This window comes from Lytechinus variegatus, chromosome 3 (assembly GCF_018143015.1).
Source record: "Lytechinus variegatus isolate NC3 chromosome 3, Lvar_3.0, whole genome shotgun sequence".
NCBI lineage: Eukaryota > Metazoa > Echinodermata > Echinoidea > Temnopleuroida > Toxopneustidae > Lytechinus > Lytechinus variegatus.
Window position 1 is genome coordinate 66,350,489 of NC_054742.1, and position 14,882 is coordinate 66,365,370.

Here is a 14,882-nt window from a genome sequence, read left to right on the forward strand (position 1 = left end):
AGCTTGTCATGAGACGATAGCTGAACAATATCTCATGCAATAATGAAAAGGGCAAATTAGAAGCGTTATATGCAATTTGGTCAGAATACCTTCTGTAGTTGCGTGAATGTATCTCTGCTAAAAGGGCAATATGAGCCAAATTAAAAGTTGCTTTGAAAGAAAAAACAAAAATCAGAGTAGCAGAAAGGTGAAAGTTTGAACTAAAATCAGGCAATAATAAACAAGAGAGTTATGAATTTCTGAAACATGTTCACAGGAAGCAAATGAAAATATGTTGATATTGTTTTACTTTGAACAAATGAAACATTACACGTTTAGGACGTGGTTTAAAATTCTGTGGTTGTGTGTATGTATGATATGGTTGAATGGCCTCCAGGGTATAATAGCCTTGGCCATTTTTCCTGAATACTGACAATCATGTCATGTATGTATGGATTAAATTCAATATTTGCCTGTTCTAAGTAAAGCTTTTAAAAATTGACTGATAACAAAGGACTGTTCAGATTTCATGTTATTCAATATTTACCTGCTCTGTCTGTTCAGATTTCATGTTGTGTATTCATGGATTAAATTCAATATTTGCCTGTTTTGATGGTGGCCTAAAATGAACTGAAAAAAATATGGGTTCATTATCATTACTTGTTAAATATTCATGGATTAAATTCAATATTTGCTTGTTTTGATCGTAGCTCAACATGACCTGAAAAATGAAGGGGTCCGTTCACAACGAGCCACAGTGACTTACCTCCGAGTGCTGTCTCGGTAGGCTGCTAGGTGAGAGGTGATTGATGTTAATGCACTCTCCGGTATCGTAGGCCAACCAGCGATCGGGCAACTCGGGGTTAACACACTCCTGATACTGCGTGCACCTGTTATAGACATAATAAATCATGTTAAGGTGGAGGTATGCTCGCTATTCTGGGATGCGCCCGGTGACATATTAAACTTCCTTTTCTTATCTCTCACTCAACCAGCTCACCCTGGAGGAATGAGCTACAGGCACCGATATGGCATCCCAAGGGGAGTCAGAAGTCAACTAGCTGTGGCATGGACTAATTCCTACGCCTTAACAGGTATCCTACTACCATGATATACTCGACTTTAAGTACAATGAAAGAAAGATGAAACATCCGCGGGGTGATGTTGGTCAAAGAGCATGGGAAACTACAGTAGGTGGTTTCAGACCGCCTCGAAGTTCGCCAGTTCCAGGTATTCTCTGATCGGAAATTTACCCCGATCAGAAAATACCAGGTATTTTGGTAATGTGAAAGCAAACTACGCGTAATTTCCCCGAAAGAAAATACCCGCTAAATAGCAGGTACTTGGCGAAATTACGAGAACTTTCGTGGGGATTTTTCCAAGGTCGCAGGTATTTTGGCGATGTGAAAGCAAATTACGGGAACTTTTATCCCAGCGTGTCGTTGGGCGCGGCGGCGTGGGTGGCTGCTGGGCTAGTGATTTTGAATCTCGCGCCTTGTCTGCTTATCAGACCATACTGCGCATGCTCGTAACTTCGGGAACTTATCCCGAAGGATGTGTTTTCGGGGCGGTGTGAATGCAGGAATAATTAACGGGTATTTTTTAGCCTTAAAAAGTTCTCGTAATTTAACGGGATTCTTGTGATCGAGGCGGTTTGAAACCGCCTACTGTCACATCCTATCAATAGTTTAGATCTGAGACTTTGTACCAGAATGTGATGGGCAAAATTGCAGGAGAGCTTATCACCATCTCATCATCCAATCACCATTCATCACGTTGTCATCATCATCACCATCATCTTGAGACATCATCATCATCATCCACTCACCAATCAACATCATACCCACCATCATCATTATCATTGTCATATCACCACCACACCTTCACCATCGTTAGCATCTCAAGCTTGAAAGCATACTGCATGCATATATAATCCTTAAAATTTACTTTGTACAATGTTGTGCAATTTCACCGATGGTCAAGGAAGTTTTATGAATAATTTTGTTTGACTATAAAAGCAATGTTAAGTGAATGAAACACAAGGGAACAAAGAAATGAATTGGCAGAAAACATATTTCTCTGAAATATTAAATGAAATGAATCTTATAAACTATTGTTTCATACATGTAAATAACTTCAGAGTGTTTTTTTTTGCATTATCATTTTTTTCAATCTTAAGTGATCACATGTATCCATAACAGCAAGAACCAACCTGCCAGCTAGTGCCATCCCAAAACAGGTCATGAAATATATACATTCTGAATAAATTTATGACCACAAGATACTTGTAAAACCAAGGAATTGCTAATTTCCCGGTAAAACGATTCCATTTCAAGAAGAATTTCTCTTGATTCATCCTTCTCTCTCTAGAATTTCCCCCAATCTCCCTACTTCCACCAAATAATGCCCGATACACTACCCATCCCGGGCAGCGCCCTGGATAAAAGATAAAATAATATTTCACTGGCATAACTAAGCCGAATCTGAACCCACAATTTGATTTTCAGCCAGGAGAATCAATATTCCAAGCTCGTCTGATCCGTGGTGAATGATCTACTGCCCCCAAGGCCTATATATCATTTGCCTGATTACATAGTCAAACGGGATACAGTTAGAGCCTCGGAGGAGAAATCCAACTTTCACCATGTTCAATGCCTCCTCGCATTCCAGATGAATCGCTTACACACTTTGCGTTGTTGATTATTGAATTAGTTTGACCCAATAATTCATTGTTTGTCATAGAAATTACCCTGCTTGACAAACAAGCGTGTTACCATTGAATGGAAACACGGAGCAGTACTTAGTACTGGGAGATTAATGACTTCACAAACTAAACTGGAAGCCGAAATGTGAACTTCAATAATTATTTAGTCACATTATCCAAAGTTGAAATATGCACACAGGATGCAGCACATAGAGTAAATGGAAGGATGGGATAAGGATGATCTCTTTGAGTGCAAGGTGAATTTGTCCAACCCCATATTTGGGACTAGACCAGATTTGAACCCGAATAACTGACCGACTATGAGAACAGGACTATGACACCGTTCTCATTATGCTTTCTAAAACTAGTTCACTGGAAACCAGTTCAGGAAACCAGTTTGGAAGATCGCTTTGCTAGCATTCCCATTTGATCACACGAAAGTGGTTTTCAAAATCATGTCACATAAAGCGATCTATGTGCCCTCAAAATGTACGAAGATCCCTTCCCGAAGAACGGTTGTGTCCTCACTTACACTAAAACCAGCTTAACGGGGCAAAGCGATCTTCAAAACTACATCGCGAGGTGGTTTTATGAACCAGTTTGGAAGATCGCTTCCAAGATTACTTCGACCATTCTCATTACATGTTAAACTAGTTTCCAGTAAACTAGTTTTAGGAAGGTAGTAAGAATGGCGTCTATAATAATAAAGCATATCAAAATTAGTTTTGAATGGAATTTTGTAGCTTTTCTGTGTCTGCACTTTGCATGTTGGTTGTAATTGATACGGAAGTCTCGTGGTCTAGTGGTTCTGGTTCTCGCCTTACAATCAGATGGTCATAGGTTTGATTCAGTGTGTTAATTTCCTTCAGCAAGAAATTCATCCACATCATGCTGCTCTCAACCCAGGTGAGGTAGGTCAATGGATATTGGAAGGAAAGAATTCCTCAACATGCCTTGAGCATGGAAAACGGCAGCCCAGCTTTTTAGCCACGAAAATACAGGAGAACCTAACAAGGTGGATATGTCAACAATATGTGTGTACCCTATGTTATCATTTATTTATTTTTCTCTTGCTTTGAATTGACGAGAGGACATGAACAGTACCATGTTGTATGTATGGATAAATATTACATTTCTACATTATTCCACGAATAATCGGTTCCATTATTTGACTTCACAATTGAGTGATACAGACATAAAGAAACAATTGTGAGTAATTATCAATATTTGTACAAATCCTGATGCCTTGACCTTGATTTACATTCGATATTGTTCTTCAGCTAACTGAGCAGAGAGCGAACCTTTTGTTAGTTTTACTATTGTATGACTAATGATTGTTCTAGTCTGTTTGTACTAGCATTTCAATGACAAGTTGATGGATTCAACTATTCTGGGTTTTTTTTGTAATGAAAACAAACTATAAGTATACTCTATAAAAATCATTTATTTAATATTTTGGCTGTAAATTCAAACAGACTTCTAACTTAGGATATATTACTTGATAATTCAGAATGTTTTAAGGTCCATTTCAATTCCCTTGAATAGAAAACATTCTGAGTTAGAGTGTAACTGCTTTAGAATGCAAGCATTCGACATTTTGGTGGTTAATTGAAATAAACTCAACAGACTACATCATGACATCTTAATTGATCATTTTAAAGATCTTTGGTGATAGTGATTCCGCTGAAATCACTCTGAAACTGAGCCACATCATTACAGCCACTTAACGAGTATAAACTCCTAATAGTTCAATGAAAGAGGAACACCTTCGTTGATATGAAGTTATAATGATTTATCTTCCTTTCATATTACATATATCACCCCAACCTAATTCAAGTGAAAGTGAGTTTGATGGCCATAAATAAGAGGGATACAACCTAATTGTAATCAACATTGGTTTGGATCCTGATGATAAATAATGAAAAAAAAGTAATACAAAACCCACACCCCCTCAATTTTGTTATATTGAATTACATGTTTTGGTAGGTATAATGTCGGTTCAAAGGTGGACTAATTTAGAGGAAGTTAGGAACTTTCTCAAAAGTAACTAACGTTGGAAAATTCAAAATCAAAACAGTGATTCTCCTGCTAATTCAATCAAAGTTACAATCCCTTAGTTCAAACAAGGATTGTCAGAGCTTATAAGCCAAAGGGTACTTGATACGATAATTCCTCTTGCAGCTCCAAAAAAGTTAAACTGGAATGAACTTTGCAATATGTCGTGAAACATTGGTGTCATAATGAAAATCTCTATATTACAATAAAAGGAGAGTGCGATGTGCGAGTAAAAACCTGGATACGTCCTAAAGAACAAGAGATCCGTTTGGAGGTTGTAGATTTCTAATAATAATAATTACAAAGATTATTATTTACAAAGATATCTACAATGTTGCCATAACGGTACTCAAATATTTGTCCCGATTTTTGATTCACAATTATATTCATATACACTAAGATAAACTATGGTACCTTTCATTCTGTCTGAACCAAATCTTTTGAACTTCAACAAAGTTAATTCATACCTTGAAATTGAAAAAGTCAATTTAGAACAACCTGCTGATTCCAACAATACACATAATTTCAATGAAAGAGGAACAAGTCCAGTCATAACAATCTAATGACAGTCTCACTTCCTGTCATAAACCAATCTAAACTAAATGTTTAGGACAGTGACAACAAAACCTACAAGATCCTTTCGACCGACCGAGTAATGATAACATTTATAACATTCATACTCTATGGCAATAAATTTATTGATCAAGAAATGATAGTCTGACATCTGAATAGTCAATTACATTATTATTTAATGCAACAAAAGTCATTCATGAAGTCTGGAAATTTTCAGCAAGGGCAGTTCATTGAAATTACAAGGTTAATTAAGCAGAAAATACATACAATATCTGCATATCTGTGGCCAACAGAATGTTCTTGTCATCCAGTAATGGTTGAAAGATCAACTCATAAGCTACAGGAGCAGTTTACCAAGTATTTTGTCAGTCAAGTTCTACTGAAGAGTGAAAAGGCATCATGGACTTGACACTATGATAAAGTCTTCATTCACACCTCGCATCCAAATGTTATTCCATTGAAATTCAATAAGGAGGATGATCAGATCCCAACAAACAAACATGTATCGTATGAAGACATCACATACGCAACCATGCAAGGAGTGTCAATGTTTCCAAGTAGAGCATATCACTCACACTACGAAACATATACGGTAACCAACAAATTCAGAACAGACTGTATTTGTGGCCATTCAGGGGGCCGTTTGATAAAGCTGTTCGTACGTTAAGAGCGACTTTAAGAACGACTGGTGAACGTTTATTATGCTGCCTCTAAATAATCACCAATGAACATTAATGGTGAATATCATTTACCAGAAGAAAGGATCGCCAGTCATTCTTAAAATTGCTCTTAACTTACGAACAGCTGTATGAAAACCCACCCTGGGGAGTGTTTCACAAAGATTTAAGTATGACTTAGGTCGCACTTAAATGTCGACGCATACATGATATGCAACGCGCAATCTTATTGATCAATACGCAGTAGTGCGCGTCCTCTCGGCATGATCTGACCAATGCTGTCATGCCTTTTATACTGCGCGCAGCTAGATATTTAAGTGCGACTCTAAGTCATACTTAAATCTTTGTGAAACACCCCCCAGGTTAGTTTGATTTCTTACTTGGTCTGCCATATATATTTGACTTATTTTGAGGCTATGAAGAGGGATTAAATGGGGAGATTAATGGGGAGAGGGTATATAGGAGAAGTCTGAGAAAGATACAGAAGAACTGTAGGGAGAAAAGGATGAAGAGAAAAAGGGAAAAGATACCACTGTCAGATAGTCCTAAAATATCGGGAGTGCATGAAAATGATCAAATTCTAATCAAAGCATTATTCAATACTGAAATTTGAATCTTCAACCTCAGGAGTATAAAGCTTCAATTGTTTAGAGCAAAATATACAGAATAGCAATTTTTCTGAGGGGGTGGGCGGCCCCTTTACCCCCTATAAATGAAGAGGGTTTCTTTTGACATCCTTGGGTAAGCTGGCTCTATTGAGTTCTCATTTCTTTTTCCCAACAACAGCCCCCTCCACCTCAATACGTGTATACCCAATCATCAAATTGATGGCAATCAGCATTCACCATTTACATCTAATCTGACAAGGTGTTGTTTCACTTAATCGTGCAACCCTGGCGATTATTGATTAATCTACTACTGAGAGGAAATGGGTACTACTACTCTGAATATCTGATCGATAGTTTCAACATGAACCATAACATGCTATGCAGTCACACCGACAGAACCAACTCCAAACTGACAAATGATATGCCATTTGAAATAATGCAATAGCCTGAATCGGTACAGAGTTAGTTTCGTGGGTGGGACTGTGACATCATGCAGGCTGCAGCATGGAGTGTGTGTACAGTCAGTGCACACCTGGGCCCCGTCTTACAAAGAATTGCGATTGATCCGGTCAATCACAACTATGGACGGCCAGCAACATCAACATCTAAAATGCAAATTCGTTCAAAATATTTTCGAGATATGATGTATACTCATACTTTCATCATTCTCTTGAAAATTCATTTTGATTTTTTTTTGTTTACTAAGGAGATTGTGCAAATTTCCTGAAGAAAAAATTAAGGCATGGATGGATTTCCATACAATTGAGACTGATTCGATCAATTGTAACTCTTTGTAAGACAGGTCCCTGATTACCCATAATACGTATAGCATTTCCATTTATTTGAATGCAGGATAAAAGAGCTTTGTTGATCAAATGCCTTGCTGACGGGCATAGGTGTCATGGCGAGGGATCAAACCCTGGACTTTTTTTGCATAGCCAGGCATCATTGACCACTCGGCCACGGCACCATGGTATTGGATAATAACTGATCTAGTTCAGTTCTGAGAAGGATGAATTATACTTTTTCATTTAATACATTTTCAAAACCCTTTAAAAAAAACTCAGCAATTCACTTTGAGAAAAAGTATTCATATCTTTCTCATAATATTGTTAATCATACTACATTACTCAGATCGAAAATCAATCCCCTCCCCCTCATATCAAAACAGAAAAAATGAACAAAAATACATAAATATGAAATAGAGATGACAGCCAGTAATTGAATTCAGTTTCATTTTCATATTGAAAAGCAAGGAACAACGAGTCGTTACGGACACTGATGTTCATGTCAAAAAGTCTGCATCACTAAACTAGACTTGAACAGAATGCAATTACTCCAAGTTCATTATCGATTTATGGCTGACGGGTCTCAATTACTTTCACATAAAATTGAATCATAAAACGACCAAATACTAAATGTACCGATGGCAGACACCTGAAAGAAATAGAATGGGAATTACATGCAGCAACCAACCTACTAATAATAATAGCTAGTTTTTATATAGCTCTTTTCCCATAATGGCTCAAAGCGCTCTACAGTATATTATTACCCCGTCATTGGATTCATTTCAATCCCGCACAAAAAGTGCACAATTTCCACTTCCTGGGGAGCATTCCTTGCATTCATCGCAGCCTAATGATAATGATAATCCATGATAATCCATATTTTATTGTTCGAAATAGACATGAAATGAAATACTCCGAAAATTTGCTTTGCCCAATTGATCGTGGGCCCGGCAGCCACTGTGCAGCGCCAGATCGACGAGGCTCTATCCCTTTAAGCGTTGAACGCCAAACAGGGTAGCAGCAACTCCCATCTTTTAACGTCTTTTGGTCTGACGCGGCCGGGGTTTGAACCCCCGACCTCCCGGTTGTGAGACGGACGCTCTACAAACTGAGCCAACACACCGTGCTGGCAAATTCAAATATAAGTAACTTTCACATCCTACCTAGTACTCATTTAGCACCTGCATCAAGAGTGGCAAAGCATGGATTAACACCTTGCCAAAGGACGCTAGACCGCATCGGGATTTGAATACACGACCCTCTGTTTAAAAGGCGAGAGTCAAAACCACTACACCATGGCTCTTCCACTACACAATTCACATCTGAAAAATATTTTTTCATCACTCAGTTTAGTCAGACAAAGCAAAATTTTGAAAATATATATGCTAATTTTGCAAAATAACAATCCACCATCATTGTACATTGTAATGTTGTGTTAGTAGATAAGGATTATTTTCAGGTTGTAATATGTAATTTCATTCTTTCCTTTTTAAACTGCAGATGAAATTGGAGGATATAAAGAGGATGGTGTATTTCATTGATCTCAACAAAATTTATAATCAATTTTAGATTTTAAAAAAAATCCTAATTTAAAGACAAGTCCTTAATGTTCTAATTTTTCTCCAATCTCTAAGAATCTTTTCTCCAATGATTTTAAATATTTTTTTTCTCTCGGAGGTATTTAAAACAAAATCACTTGAGTTTGAAATTGCTTTCATATTTGATAGAATGCCCCTAAAAACTTTGTCCTTTTAATGTTTATCAGAGACATCACAAAGAGGACAGTCAACTCTTATACTGAACATGGTGTGGTGTACTCTCTGCAAAAGGAGAAGTAGGAGGAAACCCAAGCAAGACACCTGCAAATCTTAATCGATACACCACCAGGAGATACAAGGTTTCCTGATTAAAACTTGCTTTTCCCCTCCCAGGTATTTCAGGTAGAACTGAATTAACAGGAAATTATAATAATGCAATCGGAAAATGAAGTAATACCTCACGTTTTCTATTAGAATTTCCCATTACAGCCTACGGTGTTATAACTATGTACTGTATATGTACAATATGTTACCTACAAAAAAAGACTCAATGTTAGATGGTTTTACTACTTCAAACATTTGGCTTTGAGAGAAATTTTATGAAATACAATACAGCACCTTTCAGTAAATGCTCTAATTCAATCGTGTTTCTTAAAGAGAAATGCCAGTAGTTGCAGTAAACACTGATTTCATGAGAAAGTCTGTAAAACCAGGATTAATTGTCAGTATATCATCGAGGATCTAGATCTGGTACAGTTACATAAACTGAACTTTGTGAAATCTTGAAATCTACGCTGAAAAATGTTCACATTGAAGATCACCAACACAGATAGGCACACGTGGGACAGTGTATTATTATTGCTAGAATAAAGACCCGACGGAAGTGACCGAATCCGCGCTTATTTTGCTTATTTCTCAGCAATTACACAATTTCTTCCAGAATCCTTTGGCACATATTTTTTATTCATACAAACAGACACTTGGGTGGTCATTATATTATATTCTGTAAAAAAATCATTTAGAGATCGTTACCAATACTGGAATTTATCTCTTAATTCTGTTAAAATTACATTGCAATGTCAATGGGAGAACAAGTTTCCCTCTTGAATTATTTTTATCAACAAGATGTAACATGCAGATATTTCTTTGAGTGGAACAACAAAAAGATACTTTACTTCGCACAAATATGAATTCTCTCTCTTTCTCTTTCTCAGCGTCTCTCACCTACAGCATACAGCGGAACAAAATTTTTATCACAAATCTGGTAGAATTATGCATCCCTCATGAATAAATGTGATATTAATCCCATGCTTAACATCCCCCGGTCAGGAGCGCGAGACTAATGACTGCCGGCTATCTGTCAGTGAGATTATTTAGGCCTTGATGTTGGTTGGCACTGAGGATCGATGATCAGTCGGCCTGATTGACTAGTAGTAGCTCAGCCACAGGGTTATCCCGTAACACAAGATCAACTTCATGGGCATATGAATCATCGTAATAACATGTGCTCGCAATCTAATACCTCCGATACCTGGCAGTGCCGCATTCCATCGCCAGGCAGCCGACCTCCGGCTAACTTACCACCACGACAGGACGATGGGCAATGCATAAACCATGACGATAAAAGAAGTTTGGCTGGGCCAGAGGTGCATGGAAAGTCGCAACGTTGTCTGATTTGCCTGTGGTGACAATTTCAAAAGAACCTGCACTTGAAAACAAGTGTCTACAAGAGCAAGGTGAAACCATTAGCTATAAACCACAATGAGGAAGGCTTTAATACAAAGATCACCTTCACGAAGAGAAGCACTTGTTTAGTCATATCAACCATCACAACAGATGCACATGTGTGTAGGTCAATGGGAATGAACAACACAGAACTTGATGAGTACATTATCATCAGAAGTGACGTGAAAGACTTAAACACTGACGATACTTGGTGTTCAATAAAGAAAGAAAAAAGCCAGTATGGAATACTCAAGAAAAGTCCAAGACCGTCAATCTTGATCATAAACACCCAACTATAACTGCTCATTCTTTTCGAAATATGGAGGTTTGGGGTTGTCATGGAGTTTTGAATGAAAAATTAATGAATGAATAAAAAGAATTGGTTTGTTTGTATTCCCTAATGGGAGCAATTCTCATCATGAACTGGACATGGAGGCTGGGAGAAAGAATTCCCTCTTCATGAATAGGATGTTTTGGGTTCAAACCCAAGCCAAGTCAAATCAAAAGGACTTTCTGCCTTCCTGCCAGGCGCTTGGTGTACACATTTATGATTACATCATATGATGTAGAGCATCATCATCATCACCACCCTCATCATCATCATTATCACCATTACCATCGCAACCACCATCACCCTCATCATCACCATTATCATCGCCACCACCATCACCATCATCATCACCATCATTGCTGGCAATTTCAAAACTCTACTACTGAACATGCTCATAACTTCAAAAACCTATCCCAAACATGTATGGTTCGGGTTGGTATGAATGCAGAAAGTAATTATCAGGTATTTTGAAGCCTTATCAAGTTCTCCCAATTTCAAGGGTATTTTGGAGGACTGAGGGGGTCAAAGCTCTTATCTTCGATCCATCTCAGCTGAAACTTCCATCATGCTCTTGTCTCTCAAGTTTTGTTAATTTGATTCAACCAAAAAATACCTCCCCATTAATTCTTACAAGAGCCTGACTCACCTCGCTTCGAGCGTACACCATCCACAATACGGATCTCCGTCCTCCGCCCCGCCCACTCCAATGCACTCTTCGCAGGTCGAGAACTGTCCGCAGCTAGCCACTGCCAATCTGTACAGCTATTAAAGACAACAATAGAGAAAGTATATTGGGTTACTGGTTTCAGTGATGACCTTCCTGCCCATTGGATCTCATTCAAGAAAGAGAAAATAGAAATGTTTTTGTACTAATACTAACTTCAAGTTGGGTATTTCACACACAGTTTTTACATATACAATATATTAGATATAATTTCCCAATTATCATTTGGAGCTAAGGAAAATGGATTGACAATGTTGCACATTCTTATTCTTTCAATCTCAAGGCCTAAGCATGTAGGCTTCAATAATATACCATGCATCATATTGATGCATTACTCATTATCTCAAAATGAAAATGGTAAATGCAAAAAATAAATCAGTAAATAAATCAACAATATCATTATTTTGTAATCACCATTCAATTGAATTCAATTTGTTCTGCTAAACCACTTTAAAAAATCTACACACAATTCATAAGAAGATTTTAATTCCAAATGGTACTTGGATACCCCTAAAAATCAAATTTAAAAAGGAATTTCCAACATATCCATAAACTGCATAAACATATAGCATTGGTTATGTATGCTTTTTACTGGTATATATTGACCACCGACAATAAAACTGAAAATGGAAAATTGACAATTATATTCTATAATGGTACTACGTGTGGGTAATAAATTTTTGACTGCATACATGCAAGCAAGAGTAAGAGTTAAAACACACCCTTAAAACTGAAGAAATATTGATACAGTTTTTCTTGTTTATTCACATCATTGAAAATAAAGATGAAAATTTTCTGTTCCAGCTGGACTTGCACCTCATAAAAGCGCAGCTGTGACATATCACACTTGAATTTAGCCTTTCTCATCTCATGAATCTATGGAGAGGAGCTGTTCACATATAAAGCAATACACGCTTCTAATGCGTTGTCTTGTGTACTTCTTCAAATGAAAGGGTGAAAAGGGGTAAATCACCCCTTTAAAGGGGCAAAGGAGGGCTGAGGAGTGACAGCGTTCTCAAAAAGGGTGAAAAACACCAGCCCATTCCACCCTTCTGTGTTATTAGACTTTAAACACATGTGACACAATCATGACAACAATTCAAATCTACAACGCAATCACATCTACATACATTATGATATTTGTATTGATCATCGAATCGTTCTATCTCTGTGAACAGTTCTGGCGACATCTGTGAACGGCCCTTCGCCATTCTCGCGAGTGAATAAAACAGGGCCTTGGCTCCCGACCACTACAACAGCACAATCCGTGTGAAGAGCTGTTTTCATTTCAGTGACGCACGGGAGACGAGGGCTCTTCTAAAATCACAACAGTGCATTGTCAAGATCATATCACGCTTCAATTATCCAAGGTTATTAAACTCTTTATGAAGCTTCGCTGGAGAGTAAAATCACAGCACCTGGCAGGTATGCAGGCACATTGTGCATTTGAAAGTCACTCCTATACAATTGCATAAATGAGGATCACGGGGCAAATATTGTGGGTATCAATCTGATCATGTTTGATAATATTGACGGGACATGAAGAAAATCTTCCCCCCAAGCTACCAGGAGGTGATAAGTGTAGCAGTGCTACAGTAATATTCAATTTATCTCTTTTTTTGGGGGGGGTATCCTCTTCTTATATTTCCGCCAAAATAATAAGGAAGGGATAGAGGGGAGAGCTGTTGTTGTTGATTAATGGTACTTTCACAAGCTGGTGTCCTGTACATCAATAGCTGCAGAAACATTACCTAACTGTGAATGATTCAAATCAATCATAAAAGTGAAAAGAAATTTCCATATTTTACTGGTTCTTGGAAATAATTTCTAGAATGGCAACCTTCTTTTAATACATTAATTTCAATTAATGCAACTGATTTTTTTCTATTTTCAAATTTCATCAAACTTGAAAACATCCAATACCATAATTCCAAAGAAATTACCAGCTACAAAAAGAGGAAAACACTCCAGAAAGTAGGCCTATCTGTTTTTGCCTCTACAAAAATATACATACATATGGAAGGAGCCCTCCATTGTACATCACCTGAATAGAGATTAATTGCATTCATTACATCCTCGTTGGGACAGGACGACACCTTGGGACTGGACAAATTAAACCTTGTCTTGTCAATTGCCTGTCTGGTGGTCATCCTTAGTCATTAGGGTTGGGCCTCAAGAGGCTTTAAAGAGAGGCCACTAGTCATCACACCCAGAACAATTATTGCATTGTGACTCCCCAATGTGGTTGTCAAACGCCCGCATACCGTCCTATAACAGTCATTCCTCAAGAAAAAAGCCCCTACACATTGGGTTTGTTTTGTTTCATACCGTACAAAAATCAAAACAAAATGCATTGTACAAATATGATATTTAGCACAGCATTAAAATTAGTCAATAATTGTTTAGTATGATTGATAACAATCAAAGTTTCATTCAAACAAAAAAATTCTTCTAAAAAGCTCCGATATTTTTATCATATTTACTGTTTATTGTGGTAAAATTGTGTGAAATTCAAAAATGCCACTTTAAATTTTTATAAGTTTACAAATACATACAATAGTGAACATTGTTGGGACATTGCTAAAACTTGAAGTTGCTTGATATACTTGCACAATTATTATGTGCAAGTAAAAAAGAAAATGTCAGTCTCTCTTTTTATCTTTAATAGATCTTTCTCTCTTAACTCTCTTCCACACTCTGTTAATGAACCATCAAGGTTCCTAATGTAATTAACATTCTACTCATAAGCTTGCTCCTAAACGAAGCCTTGAATTGAACCATGGTTCAAAAACTTCAAATCCAATAATCTCCAATGTGCTCCAAAATATGACAAAAACCATACGCATTTTAGGTACTCATAGCCCATACAATTTGGGAAGACATGAGGGTAGGCTTAATTCCTTGCTTCATGATAAAGCACAGACTGAAATCTACATGATTTACAAAAGAAATGATGTTAGACTGGCGCTATTAGTGACTAGTTTGCGACTATGTGGCTCAATAAGTTTACACTAACATATAAGTTTATTAAATCTAATAATGCTTAACCTTCAAGGGTTCCCATTTCATTAAGATTAAAGAGTCACAAATATTGAAACTTTGACATTATAGTAACTACTACCATCTAATAACAGCCAGGCTCAGCCTGCCAATCGTATTTAATATTTCCAAGCTATTTAT

The 14,882-nt window shown here is 37.3% G+C and overlaps 1 protein-coding gene across 3 annotated transcripts in view; it reads right to left on the minus strand.

The window, feature by feature from the left end:
- Positions 1 to 14,882, minus strand: part of LOC121411715 (plexin-A4-like) — a 143,056-nt gene that overhangs the window by 71,170 nt on the left and 57,004 nt on the right. For all 3 annotated transcript variants that reach the window (XM_041604545.1, XM_041604544.1, XM_041604546.1), the window contains exons 5-6: positions 11,625 to 11,740; positions 746 to 869 (exon numbers count right to left, since the gene is read on the minus strand). In XM_041604545.1, the coding sequence (XP_041460479.1) occupies positions 746 to 869; positions 11,625 to 11,740 (240 nt within the window). The remainder of the gene's footprint in view (positions 1 to 745; positions 870 to 11,624; positions 11,741 to 14,882) is intronic.